We start from the raw sequence: 21,066 nt of genomic DNA on the forward strand, positions 1-21,066 counted from the left end.
TGCTTTGTGTTACTGGTTGTGGTCAGCGTTGAGCCTCAGCGCTTACTGAACAGGTCACCCCACCAGCCACTGTCTCTCCTTCGGTTACTACATGAACTGCATGAAAAAAGCTGCTGAACATTGCTCATAATTGGAGCACCGTGACCATCTGTACACATCCTTCCACACAACATTCCTGCATTACAGTCTAGCGCCTAAAATGGTAAATGACAATGTTATCTGCAACAGATTTATGAAATAAAAAATCACGCCAGAAAAGAATCACCAAATCTACTATACAAGTATGAAAACATGCCTCCAGACGGGAGAAGAAGCCAGAGACCTGGCAAAAACAATCCAATGTGCTTCTAATTACCGGACAGAAAAAAAAAAATGTGTATCGCAAACTAAGAAGACCTTCACTGATCAGATAGTTCCCAGTCCTGTGCAAGCTCAAACTCTTCCAACTGGATAAAGACTAATGGCATGTTCAACCAATCGTTCTCAGGGACTTTACACATAAACTTGGCCCACAACTAATATCATTTCTCTTTACATAAATATTAACCTAATGTACTAATTCTTTTTTTTTTATTTAACACATTTTTATTAATTTTTTTTTTAACAGACGTGCAGTAATGTGAAATGTTTAACCATCTCCTGTAACGTTTGGCGTCTAAATAGCAGTGAGAGTGCCGTTATAAAGATCAAATCAAGGCTCTGGGCAGAAACATTTTTACAGGTAAGTTAAAGAAAATCTCTGGCTAAAAGAATGATTTTTCATACATGACATGACATTTCAACAAAGTTCTAACCAAAAGAAAAGTAAACAGTGCTGGAAGCGTCACATTGTCACTGTTTCCCGTCAACGCACAGCAGTGCCTTGCGTGAACCAGCCATAAAACATGCCCTTTTTAATGTAGAAGTCATCCGGTGGCTGTATAGCTGATCGATCATGTCTACATGCTGCCTAAATTGTTCGGCAATAGTGGGCCCTCCTCCTTTCCAATCCAGAAGCTCATCTTGTGCCTTACTGAGCCCGAACTAGTGATGGAGGGTCCAGGATGGCCAAGGGGTTATAGAATGGTGTCCATTCAATTGGCTAGCTGGGTATTAGCCAATTATACAATCAGATCGGGGCTCTCTGCCCCCAACCTGTGTGTACTAGTTGCGGGTGAGACATCAGAAGTCTAATAGAGCCATAACTGTCTCATAAAGAACACCTGTCTCTACTATCAGCCCCCCTTGTGATAGTAAAAAGGAAACGTTCAAATGTTTTAGCAACCAACCTGCTTTGCCCTTATATGATTGCTGGAGGCAATAGTTCAACAATTGCTCTGTTTTTCATAAATGCATTATACTGTGACCTCGGCATTAACAGATAACCCATTAAATGTCCAGCTCCGACTTTTCTTCTCGACGGTAGCCAAGTTATTTTTGGAGCGGATTTAACTACGATGACATAATGATTGCTTGCGTTGTCTGGTGTCCAAGACTAGCTGCTGCTGGACAGATATCAAAGTGAAAACTATTAATCAGATGATTCATCTTTGGATTAGATGAGAAACCAGATCTTAACTGTACATATCTGCTCTTACAGAAACACTTGTCCATCTGCCAGATACTTTTACAGAACACCTTTGCACTCAATTATAGAAGCAGCTTGTGCACCCCCCTCCCAGCTTAAAAACAAATTTTGACTAATTCAGCGAGGCAAAACCGAGAGGGATGATTATGTGCAAAGTGCAGTAAATGAGAACAACCAATCACCAGTCATCTCTTACATGAGCTCACATTATGTTGCTTTCAATCCAAGAGAACCAGAACTACAACTTTGTAATACATCTGTTATTAAAACACTGGAACAAAAAGGGAGGCACTCAAGAATTGTTTAGGCACTGAAGGGTGCAGAGTACAGTTTGTTTGTTTTTCTTTTTACTTCAAGCAACAAGTAAATAAATCTATTATAATATACACTGCCGGGCCAAAAAAGTCACCACCTGGATTTCGGGCAGTTTTATGATCTGGGTTGCAACAGTTGGTCAGGTTAGGTTCAACAACGTTATGTTGTCCCCCAAAAACGAGGTCAGTTGCCTACCTAAATATGCCGAGTGACCCTGATGACACATTGGGCATATTCCAAGATGACAATGCCAGGGCTCATATTGTGAAAGAGTGGTTCAGGGAGCATGAGACACCATTGTCACACATGAATTGGCCACCACAGAGTCCAGACCTGAACCCTATTGAGAATCTTTGGGATGTGCTGGAGAAGACTTTAATCTCCCATCATCACTACAAGATCTTGGTAAAAAAAAATGAATGCAGCTCTGGATGGAAATAAATGTTGTGACATTGCAAAAGCTTATCGAAACAATGTCATAGACATGCGTGCTGTAATCAAAGCTAAAGGTGGTTTAACTAAATATTAGGGTGTGACTTTTTTCTTCTCGGCCAGGCAATGTATAAGGTGCAAGACATACCAGGTACTCATTGTTATTGCTATACTTGTTAGTTATACATGCTGAGCTTCCTGCTTGGAGAAGCACAGCAGTTATGCTTCACAGGCCCTTGAGAAAGAAATCCACATAGTTTCCATTGTTCACATGAGCAAAACCATTTTGATTTTTGAACAATCAGTAAATGTAGGAGTAACCCCCTCCCCCTCCACCACCGTCTCAGGCCCCCCCCCCCCCCCCCATTGAGTATTGTGTTTGTATGTTCTAATGAAATCACCTACTTGTTAAGTTTTCATTTATTCACTTTTATGTGTAACTTTGTGATTGGCTATTTGTGTTGACACCCACACCCATCTCTTTGTCATTCTGCTCTCTCGTCCTATGAGCATACTCCTTGCACTGCAGCCCATCTTATCAGCACCTTGTGCTGATTCTTCCTGTCCGCTCTGAACTCTGCTGTGCAAGGGGATGATAATAAGACAAATGCTGGTACTGACATTGCTAACAATTAAAATATACAGTTAATGCTGTATTCATATTTATAGTGCCGCATTAATTTGTGTCTTTTATATCTTCCTGTAGTTCAGATTTCTCTTTGCTCTAGTAGAGCAGTGAAGAGTATAAACACGACCATAGAGGAAAAATGCATTTTGTGATAAAAAGAGCAGCTAACGTCTCTCTGGACTGCTATATATAGAACGAAACTGTAGAAACCAAAACCGTCTGTGCGTTTGATACAGAGTCTGCAAGGAATTATTTCAGGAAGAAATGCCATAAATTATTCGGTTCTGTCAGGGCCCCGTAGTATTTTCCTTTAATTGGAAGTAAATGTTATGTGCAGCGTCTTAGGAGCCTCTAGATTTCAGAACTATTCCCCTAAGTGCAGAGAAGAAAAAAATGCCGACCCGCATTTTCTCTCAACATCTGGCTCAGGTCCACTTATCTCTCACAGTTCCAAAAGCTCCATCATCTAGGGGACCTGGGCTTCTTTTTATTGCTCGGCCTAAAGTCTTAGGACTTGAGGGAATTCTAGAAGTGCTGTAGAACACAGCCTCCTCTGGTCTGGTATTGTCATTCAGCATTCTGGCTGTGGAAGCCATCAGAGTAGAGTAGACTCACAACATTTCCAACAGAGATGCGTCTTCAGATGGTTCTTCCTTGAAATAAAATAACAATCTGTGTTGACACAAGAGGAGGAACCTCTGTAGGAGCAACACAGCACCACAAGACGGGACCACGTGTGGAGAGATGACAAGCTGTCCCTTAGTGAAACTAAGTAGGGGGTCTGCTATGTGGGATTTTGGCAATACCAGAGCAAAGGAACACACAATATTACATAATCTGTGAGAAGAGATGTAGTCATCTGTGAAACGGAAAGTAATTTGAAGGATTGGCCCTTCTGTTGTCTTGTATGGGCTGTAGAAGGGACAAATCTAACAGTAAATGAAAAATAGTTTTTTTTTATAGGCTTTTTTTCCCTTAAATGTAATTGGGTATTCTTTGCAAAGTAACCTTTCCCCACATTCACTAAGCTAGAGGAACATTTCCTTGCAAAGTGAAGATTTCCTAGCAAAGGGAACAGGCCTACAGTCCTAGAGATCTATTCCTTATAGTGACAACTGTGGGCCATGCCTGGACAATGTGTGGCACGCCCGTTTATAGTCTCCAGCAGGGGGCGCACAAGAGAAGGCAGCGCAAGGCCACAATTGGGAAACAGGTGTCACCCCATAACAGGAAGTGTCTGAGCAAGGACCTTTGTGACAGGATCACCGGGCATTTTTAATAAAAGTTGCAGATTTTAAAAGATTAAAATTAACTTTTAAAATAACATTAAAGTGACACTAAACTTAGGAGTTAAATCTTAGAAATACATTCAAGTACCTTAACTATTAACAAATATGTATCTTATTTGTGTATCACTCGGCTGTAGATCCTCAAACCATCTCTGAATTGATGCTGACACTGTCCTTCCTTCTGGAGGGGGGATACTTTTGTTCCCCATGGTCCCTGTGTGTGTTGTAAAGTAGTCACTGCTCCAAGCTCACGCCTGTGATGAACTACAATCTCAATACAAATGAGTAAACTAAATGTGAGATTGTAGTCCATCACGGGAGTGAGCTTGGAGTGGTGGCTACTTTACAGCACACACATGGACCATGGGGAACAAAAGTAGCCCCCCTCCAGAAGGAAGGACAGTGTCAGCACCAATTCAGAGATGATTTGAGGATCTACAGCCAAGTGATACACAAATAAGATACATTTTTGTTAATAATTAAGGTACTTGAATGTATTTTTAAGATTTAACTCCGGAGTTTAGTGTTACTTTAAAATATAAATTTTGACAAACTTCTGAGATATTCGTGTGTGGGTTTAGATCTACTTTAAGCTAGACACTGCAGTAAAAGCTTGAATGATACACCTACTAAAAATACACCATAACTTCACTTTAATACTGAGTTATAACTTTAGTAATTGATTATATTTCCATTGCAGAGGAAGAATGATCATTACTCTCTGATGGCAAATGTATCATTTGAAGTCAAGAATATGCCATACAACATTCAACCGGCAAAGCTCCCTGCAGCCAGCATAGCGGTAAGTACCAGACACAAAAAAACAATTGGCGCAGCGCTTTACAATATAAGGAAGACATTACAATCGCAATGCAATTCAAGAAAAGATGGCAAGGAGGGCCCTGCCCGTGAGGGCTTACAATCTAAAATGAGTAACATACATAAGGTAGCAATTACCATTGTAATTATTTATTTTGTAAGTGATATATGTGTTTAAAGGGTAAGCCACCCAAGGCCAATCTGGTATCAGCTGGAGACTGGTGAACTGAGTACAAAATGTGGTCACTCTGGAGGTTTTTGCTTCACTGTTTATGAATTGAGTTTATTATCTCTTTTCTTGGCATCCAAAATCCCAATTATGGCAGTAGTAATGCTACTTTGCCTCAAAAAGGTGATGTTGCATCGTAGTTTTTTTGTTCTTTATGTTAAAGGGTTTTTAAACTCTCTGGTTTTTTTTTTTGCATATATCTACTGCTAGCAATATATGCAAAAAACGCTTTAAAGGTGGTTTAAACTTACCTGTGTGTTCCCCGCGCGCTCCCGTCCAAAAATGTGAAAATTCTCGGGCGGCCGCAAAGCATCTTGGCGCAGTTCACATTTTCGGCCCGGGAGACGCGGAGAGACACAAAGTAAGTATATGGAGGGCATGCACCCGCATGCAGACACCGTGGGACAGGAAGTGACAGCAAGGACAGAGGAGTCAGCGCTGGAGGGACAGATGAAAATGACAGGAAAGAAGAAGAAGATCGGATTAAGAAACATCATTTAAGGTAAGTGCTGACATTAACATTGGGGGGAGGGAAAAATATCTTTGACTTTAATGTCACTTTAAATACAGTTTCTCATCTAAACAAACAGCACCATTCACCAGCTGTGGGCAGCTTGGGGTCCTCCATGCTTGCAGCCAGATCCTATGTTAGCATCTTCCTCCATGGCTTGGTTACATTGTTACTGCCCATGAATCCACTTCATGTGCTGATGAAAATTAGGTGCCACAGAACGAGTTAGCGCCAACACGGGCTGTGATGTCACAAAGAATTACGTTTTAGTTTAAGTGCCGCAACAGTGCCTAAGAAGAAGGATCCCATTGATCTATGCTTAGGCTTCAAAATCCACTTTTTGCCTGGCTACTGCCTGCCCTCTGTCTGTTCTATATCTGGTTACAGAATACAATCTTGCCAGTAGTCGGCCTAGTTCCTTGTTTGTCAGCTGTTGCTCTGGGACAGACCCCAGAGGTGTCACACAGTGCTGCTAAAGTGGGGTCTCCTTTGTTGCTGGATGGATTCCCACATCTGAAGACAGAGTAGACACACTGGAGGTCATGGTACCAAGATCATATTGGCAGGGTTTCATAGCCTTGGGATGACCTAGGTGGAACCAATAGCATAGCACCCAACTGTCCCTCATTTTGGGAGACTTTTTCACTTCTGGAACCAAACCTAGCTCCCCTTTTATTTCTTAGTTATCTTTTTTGTCCATGTATAGACCTCAATAAAAAAACAATTTAACCAAGAGTGTATATTACATGAAACCTTTTATCTACCCTTAAAGGAGAACTATGGGGTCAGGGCTTTTCCCCATAGTTTTCTTTAGGGTAACGGGAGGACACAAACTAGCGTCCTCCCGTTACCCTAAGCTCAGTATACTGAGACGCCGCAGCCGGAGCGGATCCCAACATCGATGTCGAGATCCGCCCAGCTGCGTGAGTGACAGCTGGCTCTGCCTATCTAGAGGCAGAGCCAGCTGTACCCGCCCCCTCCCCCGTCCGTTCCGCCAGTCAGCGCTGGAGGATCGGAGGGGGGAATCCAGCCCCTCCCCTGTCACGGCAGAGAGCCGTGACAGGATCGAGAGGTGAGCGAACGCTGGTATATGTTCGCTCACCTCCCGATCTACTGAGCCGACCTGTGACAGTCTCATTGTCACAAGTCGGCTAGAACTATGAGGTGAGTGAAAAGCACTTACCTCATAGTTCTCCTTTAAATTACCACATTTTACATTTTTAAAATAAAGTACAAAGTAAAGTAGTGCTAAAAAAATCACGTGTGGGTTTAACCAATCATTGTTTATATATTAATTCTGCCTGGTCTGCGTAATGGGGGTGTAACAGGGGTGTGTCCTTTACCAGCATACTTTGTGTCCTTCCTACTCATCTCGGAAAGCTGGCATTTAATAACTATACCATCAGAAGAAGACAGTTGAATCCCGCCTCAGCACTCCACTTTACTTTCTGCAAGTGTTCCTCGCTACATGTGTTTGAAAATGAATCAAATGTGTTTGTTAAGCTGGCGCATGTTTACCCGGGACATTCACTCAGACTGCAAAACCACTGTGTATTTCATGTTTTATACCACCATTGTATTTCTGCTCGTAAACTGCACCACTTCAAGCTCCATTAGAAGCTTTCCTGCTGGACGAGCGAGCAAGAGACTTGTAATCACAGCAATAATGATTTAGGATGAAGTTGTTGGAAATAATTGTTAGAAAAACAGAAAGACGGAGCTCTTGGCAATTAATATTCAAGACATCTGTTTACAGTATTTAACATAGTGAAGCGGTTCTTGGACCTTTGGAGTAGAAGTTTACGATGGAATGGAAAAAATAGGACTCGTTCCTGGGATATATGACGTTTGGCATGTGCAGTATTTAAACACTAAGACAAATATTTTCAGAATCTTGTTTATAATAGCGAGCGCTTTTGCAGCCTCAAGCTGTTTACCGCTGAATATTCTTGCCTCTGTTCAGGGCGCACAATGAGAACTTTTATGGGCAAAGGCTGAGTTTATTTAAGCGTCTGGGTATATAATTGAATAGGCTCATCAGTCAGAATCTTATTTGTGCTTCCATAGAATTACCCCTGCAGCTTTCAAATATAATACAAGTAAAATATTATTATTACAGGTATTTATATATTGCCTACAAATTATGCAGCACTGTACATACTGTACATTCACATCAGCCCTGCCCTCCAAGGAGCTTACAATCTAAGTTCCCTACCATATCAGCACTGGTCTGTGTGCATGTGTATTTGCACACACCCCAGGGCTGATTTAGACAGGAGCCAAATAACCTACCAGTAAGTCTTTGGAGTGTGGGAGAAAACCTATACAAGCCCATGGAGAACATGCAAGCTCCTAGCAGATAGTGTCCTGGCCAAGATTCAAAGCAGGAATCCCCAGTGCTACAAAGCGGAAGTGCTGACCACTAGGCCACTGTGCTGCTTGTTGTCGCCTGGAGATCTGCGTTGGGATCTGTAGATCCACCCGTAATTTTATATTGGCTGGTTTTTACTGTTTTTATGTATTTATTTATTGTTTGGTTTTTCTCTTTCACCATACAAAAGTACTATCCTCTATGTACAGGAAATGATTAGAGTATAACTGGGAGTCATTGCCCCATAAAATGTCTAAACATGGCCTCAAACCCTACCTCTCACAGTGCTGCACGACTTCTCTCTACCTCCCAAGTACTACAACATGACAATTATCAATTCCTCCCTGTGTCTCTTTAATGTGGTTCTTGATTATTGACCATGTTAACTCTAGTATGCATCTGCACGATTGTAGTTTAGCTGGGAAAAGAACTGATGTAATTGATTCTATGCACTCTGTTAATAAAGCACCTCTATATAAAACGTTTCAAATAAATAAAAAAGAAGCATATAAGACGGTGAAGTGGCAGACATTTTGTATGCAAGACCTCCAAATCTTAAGAGGGGCTATTAGGGAGTTTATTCAGAGAGAAGAAGGGAAAGCCATTGGGAAGTTGAGGAATTCAGCTGGGCAGTAGGACCAGTTTTAGGCCCACCTTCATTGGTCACTACTTAGGTTACTTGAAGGGGCAGACCTGTGTTGACTCATGTAACCTTGCTTAGTGGGGGCAGCAGCATACCCATATCAAAACAGGTCTTCAGGCCACAGGGCACCCTTCCTTTTGTAAGGTGCATTCCTTGTTATAGGGGCTTTTTTTTATATATAGACACTAATACAGGTAATGATACAACAGACCAGATGGTTTTCCCTGTATGAGCAGGAAGGTTTATAGCTCACAATTTATGACCAGTCCATTGTCAGGGGAAGTCAAGACTTCCTTCCATGGAGCAAGAACTCAGACCTGCTAGCGTCCAGGGAAAGGTGAACGATTTTCCTCTCTCTGCTTCTTTCTGCCTTTCAGAAGATGCACCCATTGTTATAGGGGCTTGTTTTCTATATAGACTATATGATCACTAATCCAGATAATGATATAACAGAGCAGATGGTTTGCCCTGTGTAAGCAGGAAGGTTTTGTCATTCACAATTTATGACCAGCCCATTGTCAGAGGAAGTCAAGACTTCCTTCCATGGCGAAAGTCAAGGCTTCCTTCCATGGAGGAAGGGCCCAGAGCTGCCCGCGTCCAGGGAAAGGTGAACTATTTTCCGCTCTCTTTTTTTCTAATTTCTCTTTTAACTTTCCCTTTTTATGGCACACTTGATGTTTTCTTGCAGCCCTCTTAGAGAGACCGAGAAGTTCACGCCGTAGTGCTTGGACGATCTACCTGCCACCTGGCCACACACATGACATTACCATATGGTGAATAAACTGTCAGCTGCTTCAGCTGGAGAACAGAGCCTGTTTTATCATGATTACATTAATAAGAGGAAGAAGCCTGTCCCTATCATTTTCTCAAAGCATCTGAACTGCCAACATGACATAACTGCAAAGGATCAAAGAAATATGGCCTGTGCGTGTGGTCACTCTACTCCGCGTTCTCAACAATTTACAGTGGAGTGGATTGGATACAGATGAGTTGATTCAATTAGCATATCATCTGTTTCATTGCTTGTAAGCTCTTATGTCACTTATCATTAAGGGATAACTGATCTAGTAGGCAAAGGGGCATTTGCCCCCTGAGCCAGTCTTAAAAGGATATGCTAGGCAGGTGGCCCTAGTGGAAATCATTCACCATTCAGACATCAATTAGAGAATTACTTGCCTGTCAGAGGGAAATATCTAGAACCAACTTGATTTGGGGCTCTGAGGTGTCATGTGACTGAATACCAAGGCCGCAAAGGAAGCTAATGTTGGAAGATTATTATTATTATTATAGAGGATTTATATAGCACCAACAGTTTGCGCAGCGCTTTACAATATAAGGAAGACATGACAATTACAATACAATTCAAGACAAAATGGTAAGGAGGGCCCTGCCCCTGAGGGCTTACAATCTAAAAGGGAGGGGCAAGTGATACATGAGGAGGTAGCTGTGTGGGGATGAACTGTTTGAGAAGGTGATGGTTGAGTGGTTAGGTTGAGATGAGATAGGCTTCCCTGAAGAGATGAGTCTTTAGGGATCACCTAAAGGCAGTCAGAGTGGGAGATCGACGGACAGGTTGGGGTAAAGAGTTCCAGAGGATGGTAGAGACTCTAGTGAAGTACTGGAGGCGAGCATGGGAGGAGTAGACGAGGGAGCTGGAAAGCAGGAGGTCTTTGGAAGAGCGGAGGGGACAGTTAGGGTGATATTTTGAGACAAGGTTTGAGATATAGGTGGGAGCAGAGTTATGGATGGCTTTGTAAGGGGGTGTTAATATTTTGAATGTTATCCTTTGTGTGAGTGGAAGCCAGTGCAAGGATTGGCAGAGGGGGGTTGCAGACACTGAGAGGTTGGTTAGGTTGATGAGTCTAGCAGCTGCATTCATGATAGACTGAAGGGGGGATAGCCTGTGTAGAGGCCTATGTTATAAAGGTCTGTCACAACTAACTATGTCCTTTAGGAATACCAATCTTTGTACATGCCCAACCAATATATGCCCCATCATGTCACACTTTGCTAAGTACACTTTCTTAAGCCCATATAAATCTGTCCCTACCATGAAAGGGGTAATTAGTTGTGTTTACCTGCCCGGTTAGAGATTCCCAATTCTCCCCTGCTTATCATGATGTAGTTATTACTTATGTTTAATATTATCAACTTATTTACATTGGAACATAATCCTATCTTTTTATTTTGGCCAGATTTCCTCTTTAATTGTATGATTTACACTTAGGCACAGTAAAGGAAGCTATTTTTGAAAGTGACCTAAATAGATGAACTGTTTGAGAAGGTGATGGTTGAGTGGTTAGGTTGAGATGAGATAGGCTTCCCTGAAGAGATGAGTCTTTAGGGATCACCTAAAGGCAGTCAGAGTGGGAGATCGACGGACAGGTTGGGGTAAAGAGTTCCAGAGGATGGTAGAGACTCTAGTGAAGTACTGGAGGCGAGCATGGGAGGAGTAGACGAGGGAGCTGGAAAGCAGGAGGTCTTTGGAAGAGCGGAGGGGACAGTTAGGGTGATATTTTGAGACAAGGTTTGAGATATAGGTGGGAGCAGAGTTATGGATGGCTTTGTAAGGGGGTGTTAATATTTTGAATGTTATCCTTTGTGTGAGTGGAAGCCAGTGCAAGGATTGGCAGAGGGGGGTTGCAGACACTGAGAGGTTGGTTAGGTTGATGAGTCTAGCAGCTGCATTCATGATAGACTGAAGGGGGGATAGCCTGTGTAGAGGCCTATGTTATAAAGGTCTGTCACAACTAACTATGTCCTTTAGGAATACCAATCTTTGTACATGCCCAACCAATATATGCCCCATCATGTCACACTTTGCTAAGTACACTTTCTTAAGCCCATATAAATCTGTCCCTACCATGAAAGGGGTAATTAGTTGTGTTTACCTGCCCGGTTAGAGATTCCCAATTCTCCCCTGCTTATCATGATGTAGTTATTACTTATGTTTAATATTATCAACTTATTTACATTGGAACATAATCCTATCTTTTTATTTTGGCCAGATTTCCTCTTTAATTGTATGATTTACACTTAGGCACAGTAAAGGAAGCTATTTTTGAAAGTGACCTAAATGTTAAACAACATTTCACCCATGTGTCTACAGCAGTCTCTTGTACTGGGAGTCCCATCAGAAGACCCAGCACCCTCATATGTGAGGCAGTTTGTATTTTCAGATTATCATGTTTGTCATGATAGTATGAACTTTGAGGGCTGCCTTTACTGAACACCCTAAAATGAGGTGGTAGCATCCTGTCTCATGACAGGTTACCTTTAAAAGCAGCTCTGTGGTTGAAAAACAGCAGCCTCACAAACCCGGCCCACTATGGCCAAAATCTGGGCTGTTCAAATGGGCAAATCTCAGGCACTTCACCGTAGCATTGAAGATTGACAGTCTTTTCCTGCCTGGTACACATTCCCTTTGCCAGTGAGGATTCCCATTATAATGATTGGCCAATAGGAATATGGGGAGGTGGGGATTGGGATGGAACAGTAAGCTTTAGCCCCACCTGGAAATGTCAAAGCTTTACCCATTAGTATGGCAATGGATCTGGCCACTACAGAAGGGTCATAGTGGCTGCTACAGGTATGTTTAGGTACCTGTAGGTGCCTACACTTTATACCAAGCAGCACATCTTTTTTTTTTTTTGGTGACCAAGTCACTTAAAAGTAAACTTCTCACCAACCTAAGCAGTTCAGATCGAACATATAATAAAATGCATAAGGAGAGTCCATCTTCAGTGAAACCCACATGTCAAACTGACCAGAAAACCCAGATACGTGGCCATCAAAAGTTCTATACAAATCTCGGCCTTTTCTGCAAAAGTGGAGCATGTTCCCCCTCCTTAGTTCCTCTCAAGCCTGCCTGTTGGTCAGTGACGTCACCAGTCACATTAAAGGACCATTAGGGAAGCTTATTGGTGGGAATAGCAAGCATCACATTAACAAGAGCAGTGGTGCTTTGCATACACCTTTAGTTGCCGGTGTCTCTGCTGGTTGTATTGATATGCAGTTTTTACTAATAGTAACTGCTTCTTAGGTATTTTTGCAATACATGCACAGTTTGAATGTCTCAGGGTTGTGCCAAGTTTATTTATACTTCCCAGCTCCAATTAACTTTAGTGTATAAGTCTATCACAATGTTATTCAACACATGGTAACAAAAAATGATCTAGAATTCACTGAGCTACAGTTCATCACATGTGATATTTGCCATGGCAATCCTTATTTTCAGCTTGTTGATGAAAATAACAATTGTTCTTGTCAAATAACGATAGTTTATAGCTTAGTGAATTGAGCATTAGTGCCTTCAGTGTAAGCTCTTGTACTATCCGCCATAATGTGTGTTTAAAAACAATAAGCCATCCACATCTTGTAGTGCCACTAAGCGAAGGCAAGCAAACATCATGTTATATGTATAGGGAAAGACTCAGAGCTCTGACAGCTGAACTCATTGTGGTAATGTAAATGTATTTTCTCATTGAAGTGCGTTAAAATGTATGTTTAACCTTTCAGCCATCAGATATTAAAGATTTATGATTTCCTAGAGAGCTGTGCATCAGCTTAAGGATTCTTGTTCTCTAAGCACTCGGGAAGTTTATATCCATTCATCAAGATGCAAAAGTACGTTTGCGTGTGTGGGGTTTTTGAGGGTCTTCCAAAATCTTGTATAAATTACAGGTCTTTGCAGAAAAAGTACTTTAGGAATCATGTTTGTAAAGGTTTTTGCAAACTCCCCCAATGTTCCTGTTTAAGTTAAGTGGAGGAAAGTGGAAACAGACTGTCCTTGAGATAGGGAAGATATATGAACAATTACGTTTTTCTCTTTTTTTTTCTGTTTTGATTTAGATTAAGACATCAGTGATTTGGGCCACTCCGAATGTCTCATTCGCCATACCTCTGTGGGTCATCATACTTGCCATATTGCTTGGATTACTGGTTCTAGCCATACTTACGCTCGTCATGTGGCAGGTAAGACTGTTGATGTATAACTGTGATATACCATTGTAGGCTCTGATCAATTTTGCAGCAAAGAGCATTATGTATTCACATATTCTTTCTGAAAGCTGGAGTTACTTCTCCACAATCACAAATCAGCATCATAACTGCTCTAATGGGTAGCTATTGAGAAAACATTCCAGTTCTTTGCAAGAACACATAACGAGTACCACCGCACACCCACCTCCAGCTTTCTCAAACAGCTTTACTGATCTAGCTGGTCAGGGCATGATCATGCCTGGACCCTCCCACTCTGATGCATTTCACCCAACACCAGGATATTACATTGTAATTAAAAGGTCTTGTTTGACAGTCTAATCTAGCACCAAATCTAGTTAGTATACCATGGAGTCACAAGGGGGTTGAGGCCCGCACCCGGGTGCCACCATTGGAGGGGTGACACCAAAATGACTAACAGTCATTTTGGTGTCTCCCCCTATGAAAAGTCGGGCACTCGGTCATGGACCGAGAGCACTTCAGTGTCAGGAGAGAGGAGGGGACCCGGCGGCATACCTCATCTCGCCGGTTGAATGTCTCCAACTCTCTCTGCCGGCGTCCATCACCAAGATGGCCGCCGGCAGGCATCAATAAGACGACCGCACATGCCGGATTACGTAATCGCGCATGTGTGCGGCAACGTCACGTGCATGCGCAATGACATCACGGCGGGGGTGTCACCCGGTCTCCGCTCCGGTGACACCCAGCCTCGGGATGCCCCTGCATGGAGTTGATTTATAAGCTGCTCACATAGTAAACACCTATGCAAATGGGATTCGCAGTACATTAAGGCCACTAGAGCAAAGGAGCGTCATGACCTGACACCCATCACCTGGGCAGGATGTGCAAGAGAATCTTTTCAACTGGACACACAAAAAACAATCAAAACCTGACAGACATTGTACCCCTTCCCAACTCTACTAACAATTGTTCTTGCTATGTCTCCACTGGTATGATTTCCCCCTGCTTCCTGTGACACATAAAATAGACAGGAAGCAGAGGGAGACTTCTCCAACAGGCACATAGGCAGCAATAACATCGCAACAGGCGTTCTACCCCTTTGCTATTGTATCTAGAGCTAAAAAAAACAGTTTGGGCTGGAGTTAGCCGTTAAAGAAAATCCCCCGGGAGAAAATGTATTAACCCTTGCAGTGTGCTGCTCCCACACTGCAAGGGTTAACTGCTCGTTTTCATCTAGGGACTAAAAGTTATACTCACCTGATCCTTCGAGCAGGCTTGTTAGAACAGTCCTTTCAACATCTCTCCCCCTCCGCTGTAGTTGTCTAAGGTCCCTGAGTCATCATGTTCTCTACAGAGTGTAAAGGGCGTAAGGCTTAGCATAGGAGGAGAGAGGCTGGAGGGAGTGCTGTGACAGTCGGCCAGCTCCAAAGTTTGGGTGAGTATAACTTTTTTTAAGCCCTAGACAAATATGAGCACTTACTCCCCTGTAGGTCATCAATGTACAAGGATTTTAACAATCTTTATTGCAGATTCCGACGTGTTTCTGTTCTAAAGAATAATGTTGTTTATTGCAGCATGTCCTTTCCAAACTGATTCCTGAACAGGAGGGTCTGGGTTCATTATAATCATCTGGTGGACTTTCTGTGATGAGGAAAGTTGTAGTGTCTGCATCCCTTTCGAAGTAATTAACCCTTAGGTTCATCATTGTCACCAAAAATGGAATTCCTTTTGCAAGGGATGCACAAAATATGACTTGTTTCTTAGTGCAGACTTCTGGAGAAATCAGTCAATTACAGAAGCAGCAAATGACATTTCTGGGGGCGTTCTGTACACCAACTGTGTGACTCCAGGTCATCATATTTCATTGACCTTTTTGACAGTTTTTGAAAATTACAGCAGCCGCAGTTTGAAACTAAAAGGTCTTTTTTAATATCATTAAATTACAATTGCAAGTATCTATATTGTATTCTTTTTTCCAAGTTCATATTTTTTTAAAAGTAAAGTTTGCCTTTAAATTGGCTGTTTTTTTCACAACTTTACTGTTGAGTTTCAGCATCATTTATGTTTTTGTTTCCCCATATTAGGGGGGTTGGTGTCATAAGATGGCTGTTTTTCCACAACACAGTAACTTTACCACTGATTGAGTTTCCTTCATGTCTCTGTTGGCCAAAATAAATTTTAAATTCTTCAGCCGCTACAAGCGTAGAGCAGCAACCGTGCCTCATTGCACTTTGTAATAAAATACGTTGTTTTGACTTTAAATAATAACGCTATACAAGCGCAGAGGGATTAAGGAAAACATATTTCCCGAGGAATGTTCCTTTCATATAATGAATTTGCAAGATTATAGGAACATAACATCGCAGACAAATATACTGCCAAAACTCAGGAGTAAAAGCCTGCTACATCCATCAGGTATGCAGAGAAAACAAAAGTTTCCCCCTGTTAATTTTAACCATTAGATTAGGTACACGCAGAGAATTAATTTGCCTCTCTATACTATTCTTTTATAATGTTTTATTATTAATTTATCTCATTTTAACTATTTGTCTTCTAGGGCCAGTTAGTTTGTTTCATTTTCTGATCATCATCTGTTTTGAATTCTTTTTCTTTAGATTAAATTTAACCAGCTAAGCTCTGGGGGTGATTAGGTGATGCACCGATACCGTTTTTTCGGTATAGGCATACGAGTACGGATATTTATATTTCGGTACTCACCGATACCGAATACTGATACCAGTACTTCCGGTAGCATGGAGCTTGCTTACCAAGCAATCACCAAGCCGGACAGCGTGTTATTACCCGCTGTCCGGCTTCCTGATTGGCTGGGAAACTGGCTCCATGCTGTTTGGCTGGCTTGATGCTGATTGGCCAGGAAGCCGGCTTCCCAGCCAATCAGCATGGAGCTGGTTCTTGGCCAATGAGCAAGCCAGGCCCAAGCCATTGCCCACGGCCCGGCTTCTTGATTGGCCGGGAAGCCAGCTCCATGTTCCCTCGCAGCCTTGCCGGTCAGAGGAAATCTCCATCTGACCAGAAGTTCGGTTATCGGAGCATTTGGGCGAGTACGAGTACTTGCCCAAATACTCGGTATCGGCACCGATACCAATACTAGTATCAGTATCGGTGCATCCCTAATTATTAGGAGCACACTTTTTTTTATTTGTCAGGTTGCTTTTACTGACATACTATGCATATTGAAGTTTACTTCTTTGACCTGCAGATGAATAGAACAAAGCAAATACAAAAGTAACAATAATGTTACTTTGTATTTCTGAATCCGGCATCTGAACAGTGTTTATTATGGACACTGTGTCAGTAGGTCTGTTTTTTGTAATACTGTAATACCTGCTGTATTTACGCAACAATTCCTGGCTGTCAGTTTGACAGCCAGGAATTGCTGGCAGATGTGGAGGACAGCCAGCAGTGAAGGACAGGGTACTACACACTCCTTTTGTACTTTGATTACATTCTTTTGGACATTTGTAGCCAAATGTTCATAACTGGTTAAAAAAGTAATGTCCCTTTCTGACAAATAGTTCAGTAGATGATATTTAAGGTATATTTTAAAGCCAACACTTTTTTTTCTAATTTTTTAAGTGGTTTTATAGTGGTTAAAACCCCTGTCAGGTTTTTTTTATGTCCAGTTGGGAAGGTTTCCCTCCATTTTCTGTCCTGAAGACACAACACGAAGTAAGAGGAAATCTCTTGAAAGTGAAGGAAATCCCCGTTCAGACAGTTATCATAACAGGTGCCCCTATTGGAACACTTCCACTTGTTATAATTGTTTCCTAATAGATCCAAAACCCCACACAAAATAGGCATTAGATACATTTTAAATTGTTTTTGTTTTGAATAAAGTAGAAAAGGGTTAACAACCCTCTTAGCTGTTTATCAATGTTTGTGTCCACGATTGGACGATTCATCCTCCATTTGTCCTAGTGACCATTGCCACCAGGACTAAATGTGCAGGAAAATCCAAAATTTTGAGTTACCTTTAGAACAGGAATAGAGGGGAAATCTTTCAATGGTGATAGTTTAATGGAAGGATTCTACTCACATTGGAAAGATTTCCTCTCACCAGTGAAGGAAAAATGTGTCAGATTGAACAAGACATTCTTTGCCCATTCGCATTCTCCAGCTTTTTCTAGTTGTTTTCACGTTATTCCCAATGAGCAAAGAGATATAACTCCAGCAGTGGACTGTGGGTCTTTCTTAGGCCTCCTCTCAGATATACATGTTACAGCTTCCAGAGGAGCTTCCAGAGAAGCCTCCCAAGAAGCATTCTTGCAAGATGTCTAAGTCACATTAGCTGGTAACTTTATCTTCAAGGAAGTAGCATCCCTACTCTTGGTCTCAGGGATTGTGATCTCTTCACACTATCATGGAACTTTGGTAGTTTAAACCAATTATTTAATTTATTCAGACATTACTAGCTCATGACCAGAGGTGAGAAAAGAATGTTGCAAGCCTTGTCCAAAAACTCTGGAAACATTTCCAACCCATGGCCATTGAACCCATCAATTTAACAAGCATCCATAGCAGTTTCCCAAAGTTTCCCCATGCAGGTGGAAGGAACACACAAATCTTTATTTAGATGTCCTAATCTTCAACCACGTCATGCTCAGCAAACATCTACATCTACATTTATAAATGTTTCAGCATTTCTTAAGGGCAGGCTCACACCATTTTCCAGACCAGATCTGTTCCAAATCTGGTCCGGAAAATGGTGTGAACCTGCCTGCAGTTCCAGTGCATGCCAGACAAGACAAAATAGAACCTGCAGTATTTTTCTGGTCTGGTCTGGAATGGACTGCACTGGTCGGAACAGAGGCCAGAAATAACATAGGGATACATTGGGATGCATTTTGGGTCCGGAAACAATCTGGTCTGGTCTGTAGGAGATCTGGATGTGGTGTGAATGGGCCCTTAATCTGATCCTTTTTCTTTCCAGTGCGGATTTTTCGACCGGGCCAGACCACCGCAAGAAGACTTAATGGATGACACAGAGAAGTTAACAAACAAGGCTTCTGAAGCATGAACTGACACATTCTTTCAGACTGCAATATGGAAAGTTATTTTTCTACCAAAAAGATGCCTTCTTGAATGTACAGCGTCATTCAGATGCTGAGTTGGTTCCGAGTGGTGCTGAACCAACCCAATGAAAAGATCTCAGAAAAGGTTTCACGTGGATGTTACCAGGTTCTAAGCAGTTGTGCTGGAACACAAAAGATGAAAACTTTACAGTCTTGCAGTGAAACTGAGGTCTCATGAACAAGTAACTGAAGGCAGTGCCTATATTACTGTGGGATTGTACAGGACTACAACCAAACCTAAAACCACTACTGTTCTGTGGACAATACAGGATTGACTCTGTGTGGGAACAGAACACAATTGCATCACTGAGAAGGATGCAAAACATTGAGTGACTGCATATATAAAAGTGTCTTAAAGACTGTGGGCAATACTTTATCAGGCAAAGCACAAATCCCCATTTCCTCTGCCATACCTTTTAGAAATGAAGTATAGATGTTTTGGTATTTTATACTGTTGTGTGAATGTTCTAAAGGTCAGATCTTATTATAGAATATGTGCAATGAATAATGAACGACTTAATGTGTGCTTGTTGCTGATTTGCAGTGAAAGGGGCCATTTTAGGAGATATGCTTACATTGTATCTAAACTCACTAGGCTTGAGGGTACAAAGCAGCTCATACTCCAGATCAAATATTGGGTTTTGCTCACTTGGGTTTTGCTCATTCTGTGTATTGTATGTTTGTTGACTGTATGGCTGGTGGCTTCCAATCAAGGCTGTTACTTTGGATACATTGTCAACAATACCATCCCATGTTGTGTGTATTGTCTTAGTTATTGGGCTGGTGGAACAGAAGAACCTAGAAGTCCCTCTTGATGAAGTGTCAGATGCCTCTAAAGTATCAAATACTGCCTCATTGCTATTAACAGGGCCAGCAAGCAAGCGCACATCAAATTTAAAGAAGCGCTAGGTGCTACCATGCACTGCTTGATGTTCAACACATATTTGTTGGTACGTTATTAGTACACCATAAAAAAAACTATTTAGGGGCCTCACAGGCTTCCTTTGCCAAACAGGAAGTGCAAACCAATGAGACAACAGGCACCAGTGAAATTCCACCAAAAGACTGGCATCTGATGTCACAATGATGCCATATCTGCCCTACAGTGCATCCTATATGTCCAATGCTGGTTGCAAATCAACATGTCCTAGCTGCCGATAAGCAGAAGAACAAATAGTTATATAATAATAAAAAGGTCTTTTGTTAAATACATCTGGGCTTAGGTTTATACGCAAGCATCGATAGGATTAGATGGCCTTCAATATCTAACTTGCACTGGAGTAAACAATGATGTGTGTTGGCTCCCGAAACACGTTAGCTGTCCTGTTACGAATTATTAAAGCTAATTGGACTCTTCCACCGTTTGGTTTGGTGCTCTTTTTGTGGTTTCACCCTTTAAGTTTTTATTGTTGTCCATGATCCTATTGTAAGATTTTGTGTAACTTCCTATAGTAAAGACAATCATCAGCCAAAAAAAAACACAGAATGGGGCTTTTAAGGTGTCAAAATTAGGGGTGTGGTGTCCCGTTCTTCTGGTGCTTCATAATATATTGTATATAACTTAAAAGAGAATTATGGGGTGACCTTTTTTCCCCATAGTTCTCTTTAGGGTCACGGGAGGACATATACTAACCTCCTCCTGACACAAAGCTCAGTATTTAGCAAGCTATTGCCCGCGATATACTGAGAGCGCTGTAGTCAGGATGGATCCTGACAATACTGTTGAGATCCACCCAGCTGCGTGAGTGACAGCTGGCTCTGCCTATATAGAGGCAGAGCCAGCTGTGCCCGCCCCCTCCCCTGTTCATTCCTCCATTCAGCACTGGAGGATCGGAAAAGGGAGGGGGAATCCCCGTGGGGAGCGGTGACCAATCAATAGAGCTGACCTGTGACAGTTTCATTGTCACAGGTCGGCTCTAACTATGAGGATGAGTGTAAATCACTCACCTCATACTTCTCCTTTAAAGACAATCATCAGGACAGGAAGTTAAAGGACATTTTCCCAACAGGGGAACATACAACAATAAAAACCCAACAGAGGTTGGCATGGTTTTGCAGAAGCTGACAAGTTCATTTGGCCCAATGTAGACTTCAGTTCCATTTTGTTTCTGTGCAATATATAATAAAACCAAGGGGGGCATGTTTACACTGGTATCATTGCATTGTTTCTATATGTATGATGTAATATTGTCAAGTATGGGGGGGGGGGG

The 21,066-nt window shown here is 41.9% G+C and overlaps 1 protein-coding gene across 1 annotated transcript in view; it reads left to right on the plus strand.

Moving 5' to 3' along the window:
• ITGA8 (integrin subunit alpha 8) overlaps nt 1–19,215 on the plus strand; it is a 144,437-nt gene extending 125,222 nt beyond the window's left edge. The window contains exons 27-30 of the mRNA XM_018566262.1: nt 608–721; nt 4,932–5,033; nt 13,656–13,778; nt 18,715–19,215. Of these exons, the coding sequence (XP_018421764.1) occupies nt 608–721; nt 4,932–5,033; nt 13,656–13,778; nt 18,715–18,801 (426 nt within the window). The 3' untranslated portion in view covers nt 18,802–19,215. The remainder of the gene's footprint in view (nt 1–607; nt 722–4,931; nt 5,034–13,655; nt 13,779–18,714) is intronic.
• Nucleotides 19,216–21,066: the final 1,851 nt, after the last annotated feature.

The sequence above is a fragment of the Nanorana parkeri genome, unplaced genomic scaffold (genome assembly GCF_000935625.1).
Source record: "Nanorana parkeri isolate BGI_ZX_2015 unplaced genomic scaffold, ASM93562v1 scaffold929, whole genome shotgun sequence".
Lineage (NCBI taxonomy): Eukaryota > Metazoa > Chordata > Amphibia > Anura > Dicroglossidae > Nanorana > Nanorana parkeri.